Source organism: Stegodyphus dumicola, chromosome 5 (genome assembly GCF_044657685.1).
Source record: "Stegodyphus dumicola isolate Sdum_Otavi_A_Nest chromosome 5, ASM4465768v1".
NCBI lineage: Eukaryota > Metazoa > Arthropoda > Arachnida > Araneae > Eresidae > Stegodyphus > Stegodyphus dumicola.
In genome coordinates, this window is record NC_140772.1 from 135,231,576 (window position 1) to 135,247,135 (window position 15,560).

Below are 15,560 nucleotides of genomic sequence, written 5' to 3' on the forward strand. Positions count from 1 at the left end.
CGAAAACCATTACATCTCCATCCTCGGGATGATTTCTATTCCTGATGAAGGAGGGATCGTATCCTGTTCCAGGCTCCCTCCAGATACACACACTTCGAGAAGCAGTGTCCAAGCTCCCTCCAGATACACATACGTCGAGAAGCAGTGTCCGGGCTGAATCTCGTCTGGTATGTACAAAGAACGGTGCTGCACTGAAATCTGGTCGAAGGCGCATTTTGTCTGCACCATGATAAACGTTCTCACTTGTTTGCTGCGGTGAGCGGGACACCCACAACCGGTCTTTTGACCATTCAGCCCTATTTCATGAAGCATTCGGGTAACTAGACCGTGAAACTCGCGTTCCAATGACAGCACATAGTTCACACGTGAGAGTGCTGAAACTGTAGCAGTCCTGTGTCACCGCGCTGAAAGTGCCAAGTAAAGATCATATGTCATTTTGGATCTTGGCTGACCTTGGCCAAGCCTTCTCTAAATGGAGCCAGTGCTGTGAAAGTGTTCTCACAATCTGCAGATGAAATTGAGCGATACATTGAGCTATCTAGACATCTGCGCTTGTCATTGTCTGCTTCCAATCTACCGACAATTCGTCATATCATTCCATCATCTATACGTCCCTGGCTACTCATTTCACCTGATGCCTTATAACATCTACCCAGTTCTTGCAAGAAACACGGCGAAAGTCATGATGGAATGCGAGCAGACAAAACGCCGAAAACACTTAGTGCGCTTATATCCCCATCACAGTTACAGCTCGCCGACATGTACGCTCACGTATTTGACTTTGAATTTCTACATAATTCTTCGGCGGCATGATTAGTAACTTTGGTTCAATAGGGTTCGTAGAAATAGACATAATTGACAATTCTCATAATTTTTTACACAAATTTAATTAACGGATCAGTTATTGAACTGAGAGAAGGTATTTATATCTGCTTGCCAAGCAGTTTATAATATCTTTCTTTCTAGATAAATATTAACATATCTCCATTGATAATATAATGATTTTAATGTATTATTAATTTACGATTTTATGTAAATAGTGCTGATTCGGGTTTAAAAATTCATTTTATTAAATCTTACAATTCAGTTTATTCAACAGTCTAAACTCACCCAATATTGCTGTACATATGTATTATTAAACTATTATTTATTTTTATTTTTATCATTGAGATTATTCTAAATTATTTAACTGTGTTGCAGATCCCTCATTTTAATATTCGAAACATTTAAATATTTATTTGTTTCCTCAACTTCATATTTAATTGATATAATTTTAAATACATTTTATTTATAACAAATAGAATGTATAATTTTGAACATTTGCAACATTTTCACAATTAATATAAAGAGTTTCTAACGCCATGCACTTCATATCACGGGATTTTTAATTTCGTCCACTTCTGTTTCATGTATGTTTTTTATGTTCATGTATGTTTAAGAAAATGTATGTTGTATTATATTCATGCGATTTATATTTAAACGATAATTTTATAAACGCTTGTCCCATAACTCTAGTTAACAGAAGCTATTTCTAACGCCTTATATTATATATATTGGTCCAGAATGATATTTAGTGCGCGTGAATTTTCCAATCTGGTTTCCAAGCTTCGATGAAATTATTTGAGAAGAAACATATTCATTAAATCATGTTGTTATATCTCTAACTGGATGTAATTCAACTGATTTCTAATTGAACGACTTCATGTGATTAATGATATTCTTTATAATTGTTACATAAATTTTTCGCTAGTATTGTAATTAATAACAGATGCTTATAGTGCCAGGTATTTTATATTTATATCACTATTGTTGTTTAATTTTATTTTTCATTGATATTTTTATAATATAAGCATAATGTTCTGTGTCCTAAACTTGACTCACTTATCAAACATAAATTTAGAATTTAGCCCACTTTCGTGTTTATTAATACCATTTCATATATTTCCCTTCATAATATTTCTCAATACGTAGCATAACACTTTCGCTATTTTTCATTAGACTAATTTCAAGAGCTCGTCTATTATTTCTGTAGCTATTTAATATGCAAAAATACATTTATTACACATAGCAAAAACTTTATTATATGTTGCAATGCCTATTTTTTGTTTATCCTTTCAAACTATTGCAAATATTCATTAGTAATCTTTCTTTTGTAAGTTTACCTTAACATAGAACTTTGCATATACTTCAAATAAAAAAATAATTGCCGTAGGAATTAACTGACTTTGTATGATTAATACCTCTACGGAATTTATAAAGAAGTTACTGTTTAAAAGTATCGTAAAAATATGGATTATTTCAATCTAATTTTAATTTACTTACGAACATACTTAAGTTTCATTCCATACTGCAGACGTTCATTTAATGAAATACTCAGTGTGTTGTACTGTTTCAGCTCCATTAGATTTAATTTTTACTGGTAGCTGGAGGTGCACTTAGAAACATCAGTTTTTGCAAAGTAAACACGTTTTGTATTAGAAAAAAAAAGAGATTTACATCAAGACATAAATCTTCCTTCATGGAGTATTAAAGTAATGTCAGAAAAGCATACCATTTAGAAGAATGTAAATAGTAATAAGACGTAAGAAACTGGAAAAGAAAGAAGAGAATTTATATAAATAGTGCTAAGATGAGTAAGAGGGAAAAGCTTAATTCTTATGTAAAAAGTAAAAATGTAAATTAAACGCATTCTGATGCAAGTGAAAAAATTGAAATATTGTATAATTACAATATAAAACATTATAAGTGTTATAAAAGTAACAATCAGAATTTTAAGGCATTTGTAATGATTTAAATGTTAATTTAAAACAGTGAAAAAGGTTATATTTTTATAATAATTCACTTACACTAATCTGTAATAGTTAACTATGCATTTTTTACACGTAATCATATTTTAAAACACTATACTCAATCCCCATAAATTATTAATGCATTCTTCGCTTCTTTGACACCTCTGACTATTTACATTGTAGGGGATGTTTCAAGGAAAACTGATTCACATTCACTTCAGACTTAGAACTCTTATTGCACGAGCATTCCAGTGCAGCTATCCTGTTCCCTGGAATTAAAATCCAAATCGAACTACCAGTGTTCAGCGATTTTGCTGCAGCAATTTAGGTTTATTTTTATTATTTGCAACGACAATATAAATAATGCAATGAAAAATATTTTTAATTCGATGTATGCATTTTTAATTCCTTGTACTAAGTAAAAGAAGTATTGTAATTCGAAAAATTTTGGATATTATATTTCCAAAAATTATCTATTTTGACCGCTCTCGAATCATTTGAAGGATTGTTTTGCTTGATATTTGTACGCACGGATAGAATAAAGGACCTTTTTTCCAAAATGGATTGCAAAATAGATCTAAAATGATTCAGAAGAGATTTTTTCGTAATGTCTGTACGTACGTATGTGTGTATCTCGCATAACTCAAAATCGTGAAGTCGTATAACGTTGACATTTTGTATATGGGACTACTATAACATATAGTTGTGCACCTCCCTTTTTCGTTGCAGTCGGTTGCACCAAACATATGTGAGTATATATAGAGTGAGTAAGTAAGCAAAGAAACCTAAATGGATTTTAAAGGAGAAAAAAATTAGCGCTACCGCTGTTAAGACGTCAAAATTCAAATTGCATTTTTGGTCAAAACGTATATATAGATATAGTCAGTGTGATATGCGACTTTTAAAATTGCATAAATTAGTAATGTTTGTTTATATTAACTATCGACATGTTTTTAAATTTGTTCTTCTCTTTATATTTACTAGTTTTCAGTTAAAAAATATTTTATAAATTTATAAATATGTCGAATGAGATCGCGTCGGGGAATTCCTTCGAGTATTTGAAAATTTTTAATTTAAATCTGAGCATATTATAAGTCGTAGGTTTAAAGAAAAAAATCATTAAAATATACGAAGAAGACGAAACGCGATCATTCCTTAATTATTGTGTATTTTGTGGAAAATGAAAATTGCCCTTGAAAGAAACATCCCCTTGAAAAGTCAACCTTTTTTTTCATAGGATCAACAATAATTAATTTTCTTTCGATTTGAATTTTACAGTATCATGTCTTTTTCCATTACAATTTAAAACTTCTGCTTGGTAATTTTCCCATAGTTTTATCTCAATCTTCTAAGGACTTAACTTTTATTAAGACTCATTTTAGAAGAGTGTTTACTCCTCTTAGGGAATAATCGAAAATAAAATAGTAATAATTAAATTTTTATATATATATATAGTTATATATATATATATATATATATATATATATCGGTCTGTTTATTAACAGGACCCAAAAAAAAAAGAGAATAGAATACCTTTGTAAGAGTATACTGCGACTATATAAATTTGAAGGAATATCCTTAAAGTATAACGCATTTTCTGAAATCGCTGTTGCCAAATATATGATAATATTTTTCATCAAAACAATTAATTATTTTCCTAAGCCAGTTATTGAAGTGTCTATTCTTTCATAATTAGCTCTTCAAAGTTTTTATTTCTTTTAATATTCTTTTTCGTGCTTGAGTCTGTTGTTAATGAAGAACTTATTTATGTAATGATAAAAATCTATTGTGAGATACATGGAATATTCCCTCTTTGCTTTAAATTTATATTCATAATCCCCGACTGGATTTCATCTGATAATAGAGCGCTGAAAACTAATTCATACATTCGAATCCGTACGGATGAGCATAAATTAACGCGGTCCTTGCTACGTCATTGGGTTGTGTGTGAATATCGAAGCGAGCTACGTTATCTGATTCGAATGCCTAAGTTAAATGGATTATTAAGGGAGGTGAGCGATAACCGTAACTGATCACGATCTGCGAGCATTATTCATATACTGGCTTAACTGGTCTCGAGCAATTCGTTCGGGAGGGATTGAGTTTTATGGAGTGAGGACAGAAAGGTTGTGTTTCGCGAGTTTATATGCGGAAAATGGATTCCTTTCATGCATGCATGCTTTGCAGAGTTTTGTAACAGGCGGATAATTCGTCTTATGTGGAGACGATTTGGTTGTTGTAGTCTACCGAATCTTCGTGTCATCATCTTAAATGTAATATTGAAGCTGGCATAAAAGTGTCATCTATCGTAGAGGTTGTGCGATCTGCTAAAATATCTAGGTACGAATTTGTCCGACGAATAATGTATCTAAAATCCAAACAGAGTTCTTATTATTAAACATTAAATTTCCATATACAGTATTTTATGTCGTAGCATGATGCAGATTTAATGCGGCACCATGATTATAGATCAAGTTTATGAATTCTGAAGCTAGATTCAGTAAAGTGATAAAATCTTCGACATTAAACCAGTTTGTTCAGTTTGATCCTTGAGCATGTACTTCAGGCTTCGGCAGCGTATAACCCATGGGTCACTGAGTGACCCATGGGTTATACGCTTGACCCACTTGAATTCCAAAAATAAAATGCAGCATTAAAATAAATCATAAAACATAAATATGAAACGAACATTTGAAGAATACATAAAAGATAAATAAATAATAATAATACTTTTGCTTAGTTAAAAAGTTGCAGTAACGAACATGCTAGCATATTTCTTTAATAAAACGTTTTAGCATAATATCAAGAAGAAATATACAAGATTAGCAATGTCATTCCATAACGCCTTGTCAGACATAAGGCAACACTAATTAATGTTGTTATCTCAGTTCTCTTAGTTCACTCAGTTACTAATGTTGTTATTGTTGTGTTTTTAGTGCAAAAATAAATTCAGTAACGAAAAAAACTGGCTTCGGCATTTTGTCCTCATTCGGTTCAACTTATAAATGCTAGCAAATGTTCTCACACATGAAAATCATTTTAGATAAGAATTGGAGCAGGCTTAAGTACACAAATTTTCAGATGCTTGTATTCGTCTTAAGGCGACAAACTACAAGCATATTTGACTAACTTTTTATCACAAATTCAGCATCAGGGGAGCCATTGATATCGAAATGTAAAATAAAGTTCATTCAATTATAATTTTTATAATTATTAAAATTATATTTTTATGTTTAAAGTTTAAAGCGTACTGTAATTATTTTCTCACTAGGATTTATTTTGTTATTCACTAAAACCTATTTTAAAATGAAAATACCACTGACCCAAAACATATTTTTGAGACACACAGTTTGGTTGATTTTAACCCTCAGCCAAAAAACGTTTGCCGAAGCCCGGACTTTTATTGTCCTTCGTATAGTCCTTTTACCTTTCACTCAATTTGAATGGATCCTTTAATTCAATTTTTGCATGCCCACTTGTTCTTTTTCGCCAGAGATTTGATAGACGTACATGAGATGAATGGTTTCGTGCAATGCAATATACAAAGCACTTTTATTACAAAATGTATAGTATTCATAAAGCACATTTGTAACAAAATTTGTAATGCATAAAGCACATTTATTTCAAAATCTATAATATATAAAGCGCATTTATTACAAAAGTTTTTTTGAGGTTCTAAATTTAATAACAAATAAAATGCATAATAGCTGATAAAACATAAAATTTTGAGTTAATTTGTTTGATATAAAAATGAGTTGAGCATAAATGCTGAGAATTTTTAAAAGTTGATGTCAAAGTAAATGAAATCTTTTCGAAAGAAGTTATTTGATGTATTATCAAAATACTTTAAGACGCGTAAACAAACAAAACTCTCTAACAAAAGAAAATGTTTCATTAATATTGACTTACAGGTGTTAGGAAACAAATATTTGCGGAATTTTTAAAACATTTTTGCTGAAATTTCATTTTTTATTTATTTTTCAACAAAAAAACTGAATTACTGGGATACTTCCACACGTTTTCTTAGTCTTTAGGACTGCGATGGCTGCTTTATTCTTTCATGAAGCAACACGCGGGAAAATAAAGGAAGTAAAAATGTTATTTCTTTTTATGAATACTCAGTAATATTAATAATATTAGCTCATAAGATGTTGAAAAAATATCTGATGTGATCTTGAAGATTCCATGCTATAAATAACAACGAGCTTTAAGTAAAGTGATGATATTTTACTTAAGCTCGTTACTTTTTAAAGGACTGGATTATGAGATCGTTTTTAAACAATGTCTAATATGTTTAAATATTTTAAGTCTGAGTGTTAATTATAACCAATACACCTTTTTATTATTTTCTTCTCTCTTATAATGATAACTATCCGTGTTGATACACACACCTGTTCTCATGCTTCCATTTGAAAACATTGCATCGATCGAAAATCTCATGATACTTTGGCCATACAGTGACAACTTTTGTGATTGTTAAGTCATCCATAAATCAATGACTTAACAATCACAAAAGTTTTAAAAGCATAGTTTTAGAATTTCCAATAGAGTGTTAAGTGTTGCCAAACATATTTTCTACTTTTTTCTCAGTTCATGATATCAATGTTCAGTTTTTTTAAAAAATAGAATGGCAGTTTTTCTCCGTTTAGCTTTATTTATCAAACATCATTTTCTTCACTCATACTACACGTAAAATTTTGTAACACAATTACAAAATCTTGAAAAGCAGCATATCATTAGAATTCTCAATACAATACTAAGTGTTGCTATTTATATTTTTTACTATCATTATAGTATTTATATCTATATATCTTTTAAATAAATAAATATAGTAAAATATATAAGGATTTAGAGAATTAAATGGGCAGGATACCTGTTCAGAATGGATGAAAATCGAGTAACTAAAAAAATCTTCTCGGCCAGACCATTCGGCACCCGAAAAAGAGGGAAACCTAAACTTAGGTGGCTTAACTGTTTAGAAACAGACTTAAAAATTTTAAAAATAACCAATTGCGTCCATGGATTGGGATAGAAGAGCTTAGAATTCGATTCTGAGGAAGGCAAGGGCCCTACCTGGGCTGTCTGGCCATTGAAGAAGAAGAATAGTATCTATATTTACTATATTATTTCTTTAAAAGAAATGCATAGTAATAACATTTGACATTAACACATACAAATTTTAATGTATTATTTTCTTCATAAATATTTGATATGATTTCTTCCATATTACGTCACATATCTATGCATCAATAAACAATTAATTCACAACAAGTTTTGCGTAATCATTGCGATTTTGATTATGCCTAGAAATTATGCCGGTGCATCTTGAGCTATCGATCCCTAGTCGACGCCTTGATCATCACTGACACCATTTCAAATTTTTGACTGATAGCCTTTAATAATTTCATCATATTGGCTCAAGGATTCAATACTATCCCGTTGGGAACCCCTGGTCTAAATCAATGAAACTTAAATTTCTGTAAACGTATGTTAAAATATATTTTAGAGCAGAGAATAATTTGGAAACGTTTTATTAAAAACTGAGCAAAATTGCATGTTTCACTAAACGATTCATAAAATTATACGTAAGGAATTACTTGCATTATTTTAAATTAATTAGTTAATGAACAATTAATTAGTTCTCAGTGTCAGAAGTCAGAAGTAAGGCAGTTCAAAGATTGAAACAATTTCAAATACATAGATTTTTATGTGATTATGATTTCAGAAACAGATACATCGATCCGTCGGTTATAATAAAAAAATCCAGTGATACTAATCCAGTTTGATTAGGCTTAGGTTAGGCCCTGAGATCGAAAACAAAAATCGTAATTGAAGTTGAAAACATTACTTTTAAATTCCATAATAGGCATTTTAAAGTCATTAGGTTACGTTGAAAAATTGGTGACATGAAAACGGAGCTATGTCCTCGTCGGCTGAATCTGGACCACTCAAATACGCGCCGACTGTGCTACCGTTACACCACGAACGCAAGTTGGAAGGAGGGAGAAAAATATACTCCCCCTTTTAATCGGTGATTCGTAAATACGGGACGCAGTAGCAAAATCTTGGTGATGACGAATTTTTGTCTAACACCTTTTAAAGTTCCGACGTCACGTTAGAGCCAAGAGGCTACTTTGAAGCAAAAGACGTGAAAAATATTCAGTGCCCTTTCCAGGACTCGAGCTCAGGACTTCTGGAATACTCGTCGAGTATGCTTCCAATTACACAACGAAGGCATGCTGGAAGGATGGAGAAAATATCTTATAGCATATAATGTCCGAAAAAAAAAACAATAACACGTACCATAGCGGCAAAGTTTATCATATTAATACAGAAATAACTAATAAATTTCTATGCTCTTTCTACATGCCTTTTATTTTTTTAAAAAACGTGTTTTTATAGACATTTACAGAACCTTTGCATTCTATTATCCTCAGCAAATGCAAAACTTTTATCAGTAATCTACATTTATAACTTCTGAAAAATCATCGCAAACTGTAATCTTTGCTGAAGCAAAATTTGAAATTCTAAAGAATATGTGCCAAGACATCAGCGTAAAAAAATAAAAATAGAATTCATAATAGCAGAACTTTATCCTGGAAAGTTAGGATTGTATCTTCAGGCATTCTTGCCTTTTTTCGGCGCAGCAACGCTACTCTGTTTCATTCATCAGTGGCCAAAGGGCACATAATACGATTTCAAATAAAATTTTGTTCCTATTACTTGAATTACCTAATCTTTTGTTATGTATTCTCGAAAAGTTTTGTGCATGAGCATATTTATTTTATGTCCATCATAAATTATTCATTTTATTGTGCAAGTACACTTACCCCTCATAAATAGTTAAATTCCAAAGAAGTAAGACATAATTCCTAATACTTATCTAGCAGGAGAATTAGTAGCAATCTTACTCTTAGTCATCGATGAATATTATGCACTCATCTGAAAGTACTGAGAAAATCGAAAATATCGATATCGATAATCGATATCCTGTTATTAAAAGATAATATTTTTATCAGTATAGATTTAATTTTTATTTATTTTGTTTGTTCAATATTATATCTGGTCAAGTACTGAGGGAATAGTATGGATTTTAATACAAGAATTTACAGCCCACAATTCATGAAATATTGTTTAATTCAGAATTATTATTAATCCTTCCAAATGGTAAGATTTTATTCGAATTGGATACCAAATAATAAATGAAAATTTGATAAAAATATAGTATCTAATTTTAATTTTCACTAACGCTTATTCTGTAATTTAGCATTTCATGTATTATTTTCTCAAATAAATTAATGGCATCAATTATTATACAGTTAATCTTGGATAGTAAAATTATTCTTGGGACTGATTTAAACTAGTAAGTATTCAAAAGAATTAAAATATTGAAACTGATGTTTAACATTTTCTGAATACATTCACAATTTTTATCTAGGAACAGGAAGAAATATTTCATTTATTTATATATAATTTTGCCGTTGATTCCCATTTGATTACACAAGAGCAACATTAAGAAAATTTCTGAAAACTCGATTTTTAATAGTTTTTGGGGGTTTAAACCAATGCCGACTTGGGTTTATAGCGATTGCCGAGCGCTGACTACTAGTAAGAAACTACTAATTCTTTTGCTGGTGCAGTATCGGTCTCGCCCTCACGCACACCTTGAACAACGTTCTCCGTGATGGGACGCGTAATGGCAGACCGCACATTGAGTTGATAGTGTTAAGCGAATTTCGCTTACTGCGCATGCTTGATGGTGTACATTTGGCGCGGGGAGAAATATTGGCGAGTAAGCAACCCTACATTAGCTTATTCGTGATGTCCGTTGCTGTCCAGTCTGGTTCAGTGATGTTTACAATTGCAATATTATTGAACTTTGTTTACTCGTTATTTTAACGTCCTTATTGATTGAATTTGCTTTTTTTATGAATATATCTTTCATTTTAATTTAGGCTAATTTGCTGAATTTGCATTTAATATTTGTTAACATATGTTCGTAATAATTCATTATTTAGTTTTAATTTGTTTACATGTTATATTTCAGTAATGTAAACTGGATTTTCTCTCCTAGTTTGGTAATGTATGTTGGCGGTTTTTTTTTTTTTTTTTTCTTATTTCAAAGAATTAAGTAAACAGCATTAAGTAACTGTAAAATTCTTCAGTGTTATTTACAAACACTTGCTATATTCCTCTGAAGGAAACAAATCATTCCTTAAAACTTTTTTCTTAATGTTACAAATATATAGAAATTTAGGAAATTTAATAAGGAGCAGAAAATTTTGGGAAGGACAATAAGATTGTGTTCTTTAATACCTACAGTTGCACAAGATACTCTAGGAAGCAAGAAAATAGTTGTATTCGGTTTTCAAACTATCTATAATTTTCCAAAACTTGTATAAGTGAAAAGCTCTTGAAAACTGCATGGTTTTTGCTACAAAAAAATAATAATAAGAGGTGCTCAAATATTATCGCAATCCCCTTGTCCCAGTTTGGCGATATTTTACAAAAGATAAAGAAGATGACTTATAATAATTTGTGATTTTTATATATTATATGCATATTTTGTGTTTTATTTATATATATTAATTCAAAAAATCAATCAATATACCTATATACAAGAGTAATTTTCCCTAACCAGTGGAAATTACTTGGTGATCGCTTTCGGAATTTCAAAATAGTCAAAGCAATGGTTTCCTTTAGAAATTTGGCAGTAAATGCTATATTACTTAATTTCTTCCAAGGCAAGCAAATCTCATATGTCTTCATCATATAATTAAAATTAAGTTTATTAAATATATGACATGATTTGTTTGTCAAAAAGCATTGGTACTTCAACTGAAACAAACGAATACACAGAAATATAAGAATATAGCTTTCTAAAACTGAAAATTTGCCATTTACATAATTGCCAGAACTTGCCGCATTCTGAAAATTTGGCGACTTCTTATTAGTTATGCTAATACGTAATTACATAAGAGAGAAAGTAAATTATCAAACTTAGAAATGATGTACCACTTGGGAAAGTACTAATAAGATAATAGTTCAAGCTAAAAATGACGTGCTTTAAATGGAATTCTTTCGTAGCTAATATTAATAATAAAATGTATAATAAAAATAAAATAAATGCTTGAGATATTTTGAATCTTGGAAAAACACGAAGGGATCAATTTAGCGCTGCTTTATCAGGCTTATGGCTAAATGAAACTTAACATTATAGTTGCATGTTAAATTTTCATTTAATTGATAAAATAATGATCTAGAACATATTAATGAAAATGCAAAAGTTTTGGTAACTTGTGTCTTTTCTTTTAGGTCGGGAACATGTGGTGTCTGGAAAAGTCGGCGATTCCGTTGTTCTTCCTTGCGAGGTTGATTCTCACAATTGTGGCCGAATTTATGTAATCACATGGACCAAACACGTAGGTGATGAATGGCTCCGAGTTTACCTGTACAGTGATACACATTCTAAACCCATGGGCTCTCTGGCTGGAAGAGCCCATTTTATGCTTCATAATAATTCAAATGCTGAAATGCACTTGAGATCTTTGAATGTGTCGGACGAAGGTACTTATAAGTGTGACGTTACGTATGTTCACGGAAAATGCCCTTCTCTCACTTTCACGAAACTCTACACATTAAGTAAGTACTTAGAACTTATTCTTAAATAAGTATATGCTTGTATCCTAAAATTAAGTCTTCAGAGTCTTTATTTAAATTTTATTTTTCAGTAGATATAGAAGAGTAGATTATATAACAAATTACACGTTTCAAAGTTATAATACATTTTCACTGATTTTAAGGTATAAGGTCATTGAATTTAAGGTGCAGTTGAGAGCTTAGAATTCCACGAATTCGATGGTGTAATTCAAAAAACAAAAACAGATTCAATTTACAGTATTCAAATTTAAGGAATATCTTAACAATTCAATTATTTATAATATCATAAGCATGGTATGTTAAATTTAAAATAGTATTAATAAAATAGATATTTCATTATGAATAAATAGTGTGATAGAATATTTCATTTACTAAGTTCGAAATTTAACAAACTCTAGATGTTCAGTTGATAATATGAACCTAGTATATACCTCCTAGAAAAAATCAGATGATTAAAATATAATCTTAAATGTTATAAACCTTTTATTATTTTTAATAATCTTTTATTACTTTAAAATTTATATTATACTTCAGTAATTTCAAATCTAAGATAAATATCCAAAAGAAATTAAGTGCATTGTTTTAAATTATCAGGCATAATTTACGCACAAAAACGGCAGCAAAATAAATAAATGTTTAGAAGAGCATTAGTTGCATTTGTTGCATTAGTTGCACACTCCCCTTTTAAAGGGTGACTGGAGTTATTATAGGACCCAGTCGCCAAATCCTGGGTGAGGAGAATCATCATCCAGCACACTTTTTGTCAAAAATCAGTCCAAATCGATTTTGCAGTTTCACGCAGGTTTCACAAATAAACCACTTTGTTTTCACGGTAGTTTGTTTTAACTACAATGGGATTAAGGATATACAGTGGCCTCGACGTAATTTATAGATTTCCACTTTAAAGTTATACAGCCCCGTTCTCTTTGGTAAAATAAACTACGAGAACTCTGCATAAGATTTCAGCGACTTGTCACTATGTTTTTTTTTTTTTTTTTAGAAATTACCACAAAGACTGTTAAGAAAGAAAAGAACCCTTTTATTTAACTCAAATCAAGTTAACAGAAGGCACCCCTCGTACTTACAGAGTCAGCCATCATCTATGGCGCAAATTAACAAAATCAACAAATAAGAGAAGTGAAATTAGAACTAAGTCAATGGTAAGTTAGCCGAAAAGACAAAATATGCGCAAGCTGGGTAAAAAACCTAATGTCGGTATCACAAACCTAATGGCGAGAGTAACGCAACGCGGTAGGTAAACTACTATCAAAATAATAAAGTAACAAACGTGGCCTTTATTCGGAACACACTCTACATCTACCATCTAAAACCTTCCTTTAAATATGATATCTTTTATACCTCATTTGAATACTTGCGAAATGAAAATTAGCATTTTGGAAGAAAAATGGTAAGCGAAAAAGATAGTAAAGGCAATTAACATAAAATAACTGCTTAATAAAACTAAATAAATTCTTACAACCTGTAATAAAATGATAAAATATTATTTGAAATGCCATAAAAGGATTTTAAGTTCATGAGCGGACAAATAAACAAATTTACAAAGTTCCGGAAAAGAAACATTCTTTTTGTGATTTAATCCATTGTTTCTAGCAGCTGCTGTACTATATGGTTCTAAAATGCGTTATAACGAGAAACCAAATAAAATTAAAATTAAATCGCACATAGAACCTATTAAAATGTCACAGAAGAATATATTAAAATGATTAGTTGGTACAGAAACTGATGAAAGCTTTTTACGCGACGCTAGCCTAAACTTTTAACAGCCAAAGACATGATTATGAAGAATGCCTGAGCATTGATCAAATAAATTTTCCATAATTTGCCAGAAATTAGCTCATCTCTAGAATTTACTTTCAAGTATACACAGAAATTGACAATTCTGAAATACTTTTATCTACAAGATTAGAAGCAAGAGGATAATAATAGGAGCTGACAAACCTCTTATTGTTTTATAACTATTCTTGTTCGAATTGCAAATAAACACCAAGGCATTTCAGGAAGGAAGTTTAGTTGTGCTATTTGGAAAAAAAAATGTTTGCTCACTGTGATATATTAAAATGATATTTTTATGGTTTTAAATGTTAAAATAGTTGTGTATTTATCCAAAATACATCTGAAACATAACTATAATCTATCAAAACTCCGCAATAAAAATTTTCGTTTTTAATGTCACTAATAACAGTTGTAGAGACATTATTTTTAGGAAGCAGGAAAGATGAAAAATTAACAACGCCTTCGCCGGGAATCGAACCACGGACCTCTGGAATACCGGCCCAGCGTGCAGAAACACTATACCACGAAGGCATTCTAGGAACGCAGGAGAAATACCTTATATAATCCCCTTTTAAAGGGTGACTGGAGTTATTATAGGACCCAGTCGCCAAATCCTGGGTGAGAAGAATCATCATCCAGCACACTTTTTGTTTGGGCGCCACTGTAGAGACATTAGGTTATTTTTAGCAAGCAGGAAAGATTAAAAATTAACAACGCCTTCGCTGGGAATCGAACCACGGCCTCTGGAATACCGGCTCAGCGTGCAGAACCACTACACCACGAAGGCGGGAGAAATACCTTATACAGTTATTAAGCTGATGTAAAATTCAAATACGAAATCTAAAACTGTTGAGGCTCCTTTTACATGGCATTCCGTCTGCGCAATATTTGTCAGATATATAAAATATGTATAAAACTGTAGTAGAATGCTCTTCAAACCAGATACTATTTATTGAACGCTAAAAAAACTTATATGTTTGTTTAAAACAAAATATTGTCAAGTTTAAGTGATTGCTTTTGTAGCGATGGTGTGTATATGCGCCATTTTAGCGCAAATGCACGCTAATTATTACTTTCCTTTGAGGCATGGTATGGATAATCATGTTAATGCATTTCAACTTGCTATCCCTGAATTATATAGGTTTATTAAGTATAAAGCGACTATCCTGTCTCATGGATAATAATATCATTACGCATGTATGCTATAATTTTACGAGTTGCATTTAACTATCCAGCAGTCTCTGGGATTAGTGCAAGCAGCAACTCGCGTATCTGCTAAAGTTTCACCGAATAATGAACTTACGAAAATGCTAAGAC

The 15,560-nt window shown here is 31.0% G+C and overlaps 1 protein-coding gene across 1 annotated transcript in view; it reads left to right on the top strand.

Annotated features, from left to right (window-relative positions):
• Nucleotides 1-15,560, top strand: part of LOC118180848 (hemicentin-2-like) — a 954,557-nt gene that overhangs the window by 408,144 nt on the left and 530,853 nt on the right. Inside the window, exon 2 of the mRNA XM_085817090.1 lies at nucleotides 12,105-12,431. Coding sequence (XP_085673216.1) covers nucleotides 12,105-12,431 — 327 coding nt within the window. The remainder of the gene's footprint in view (nucleotides 1-12,104; nucleotides 12,432-15,560) is intronic.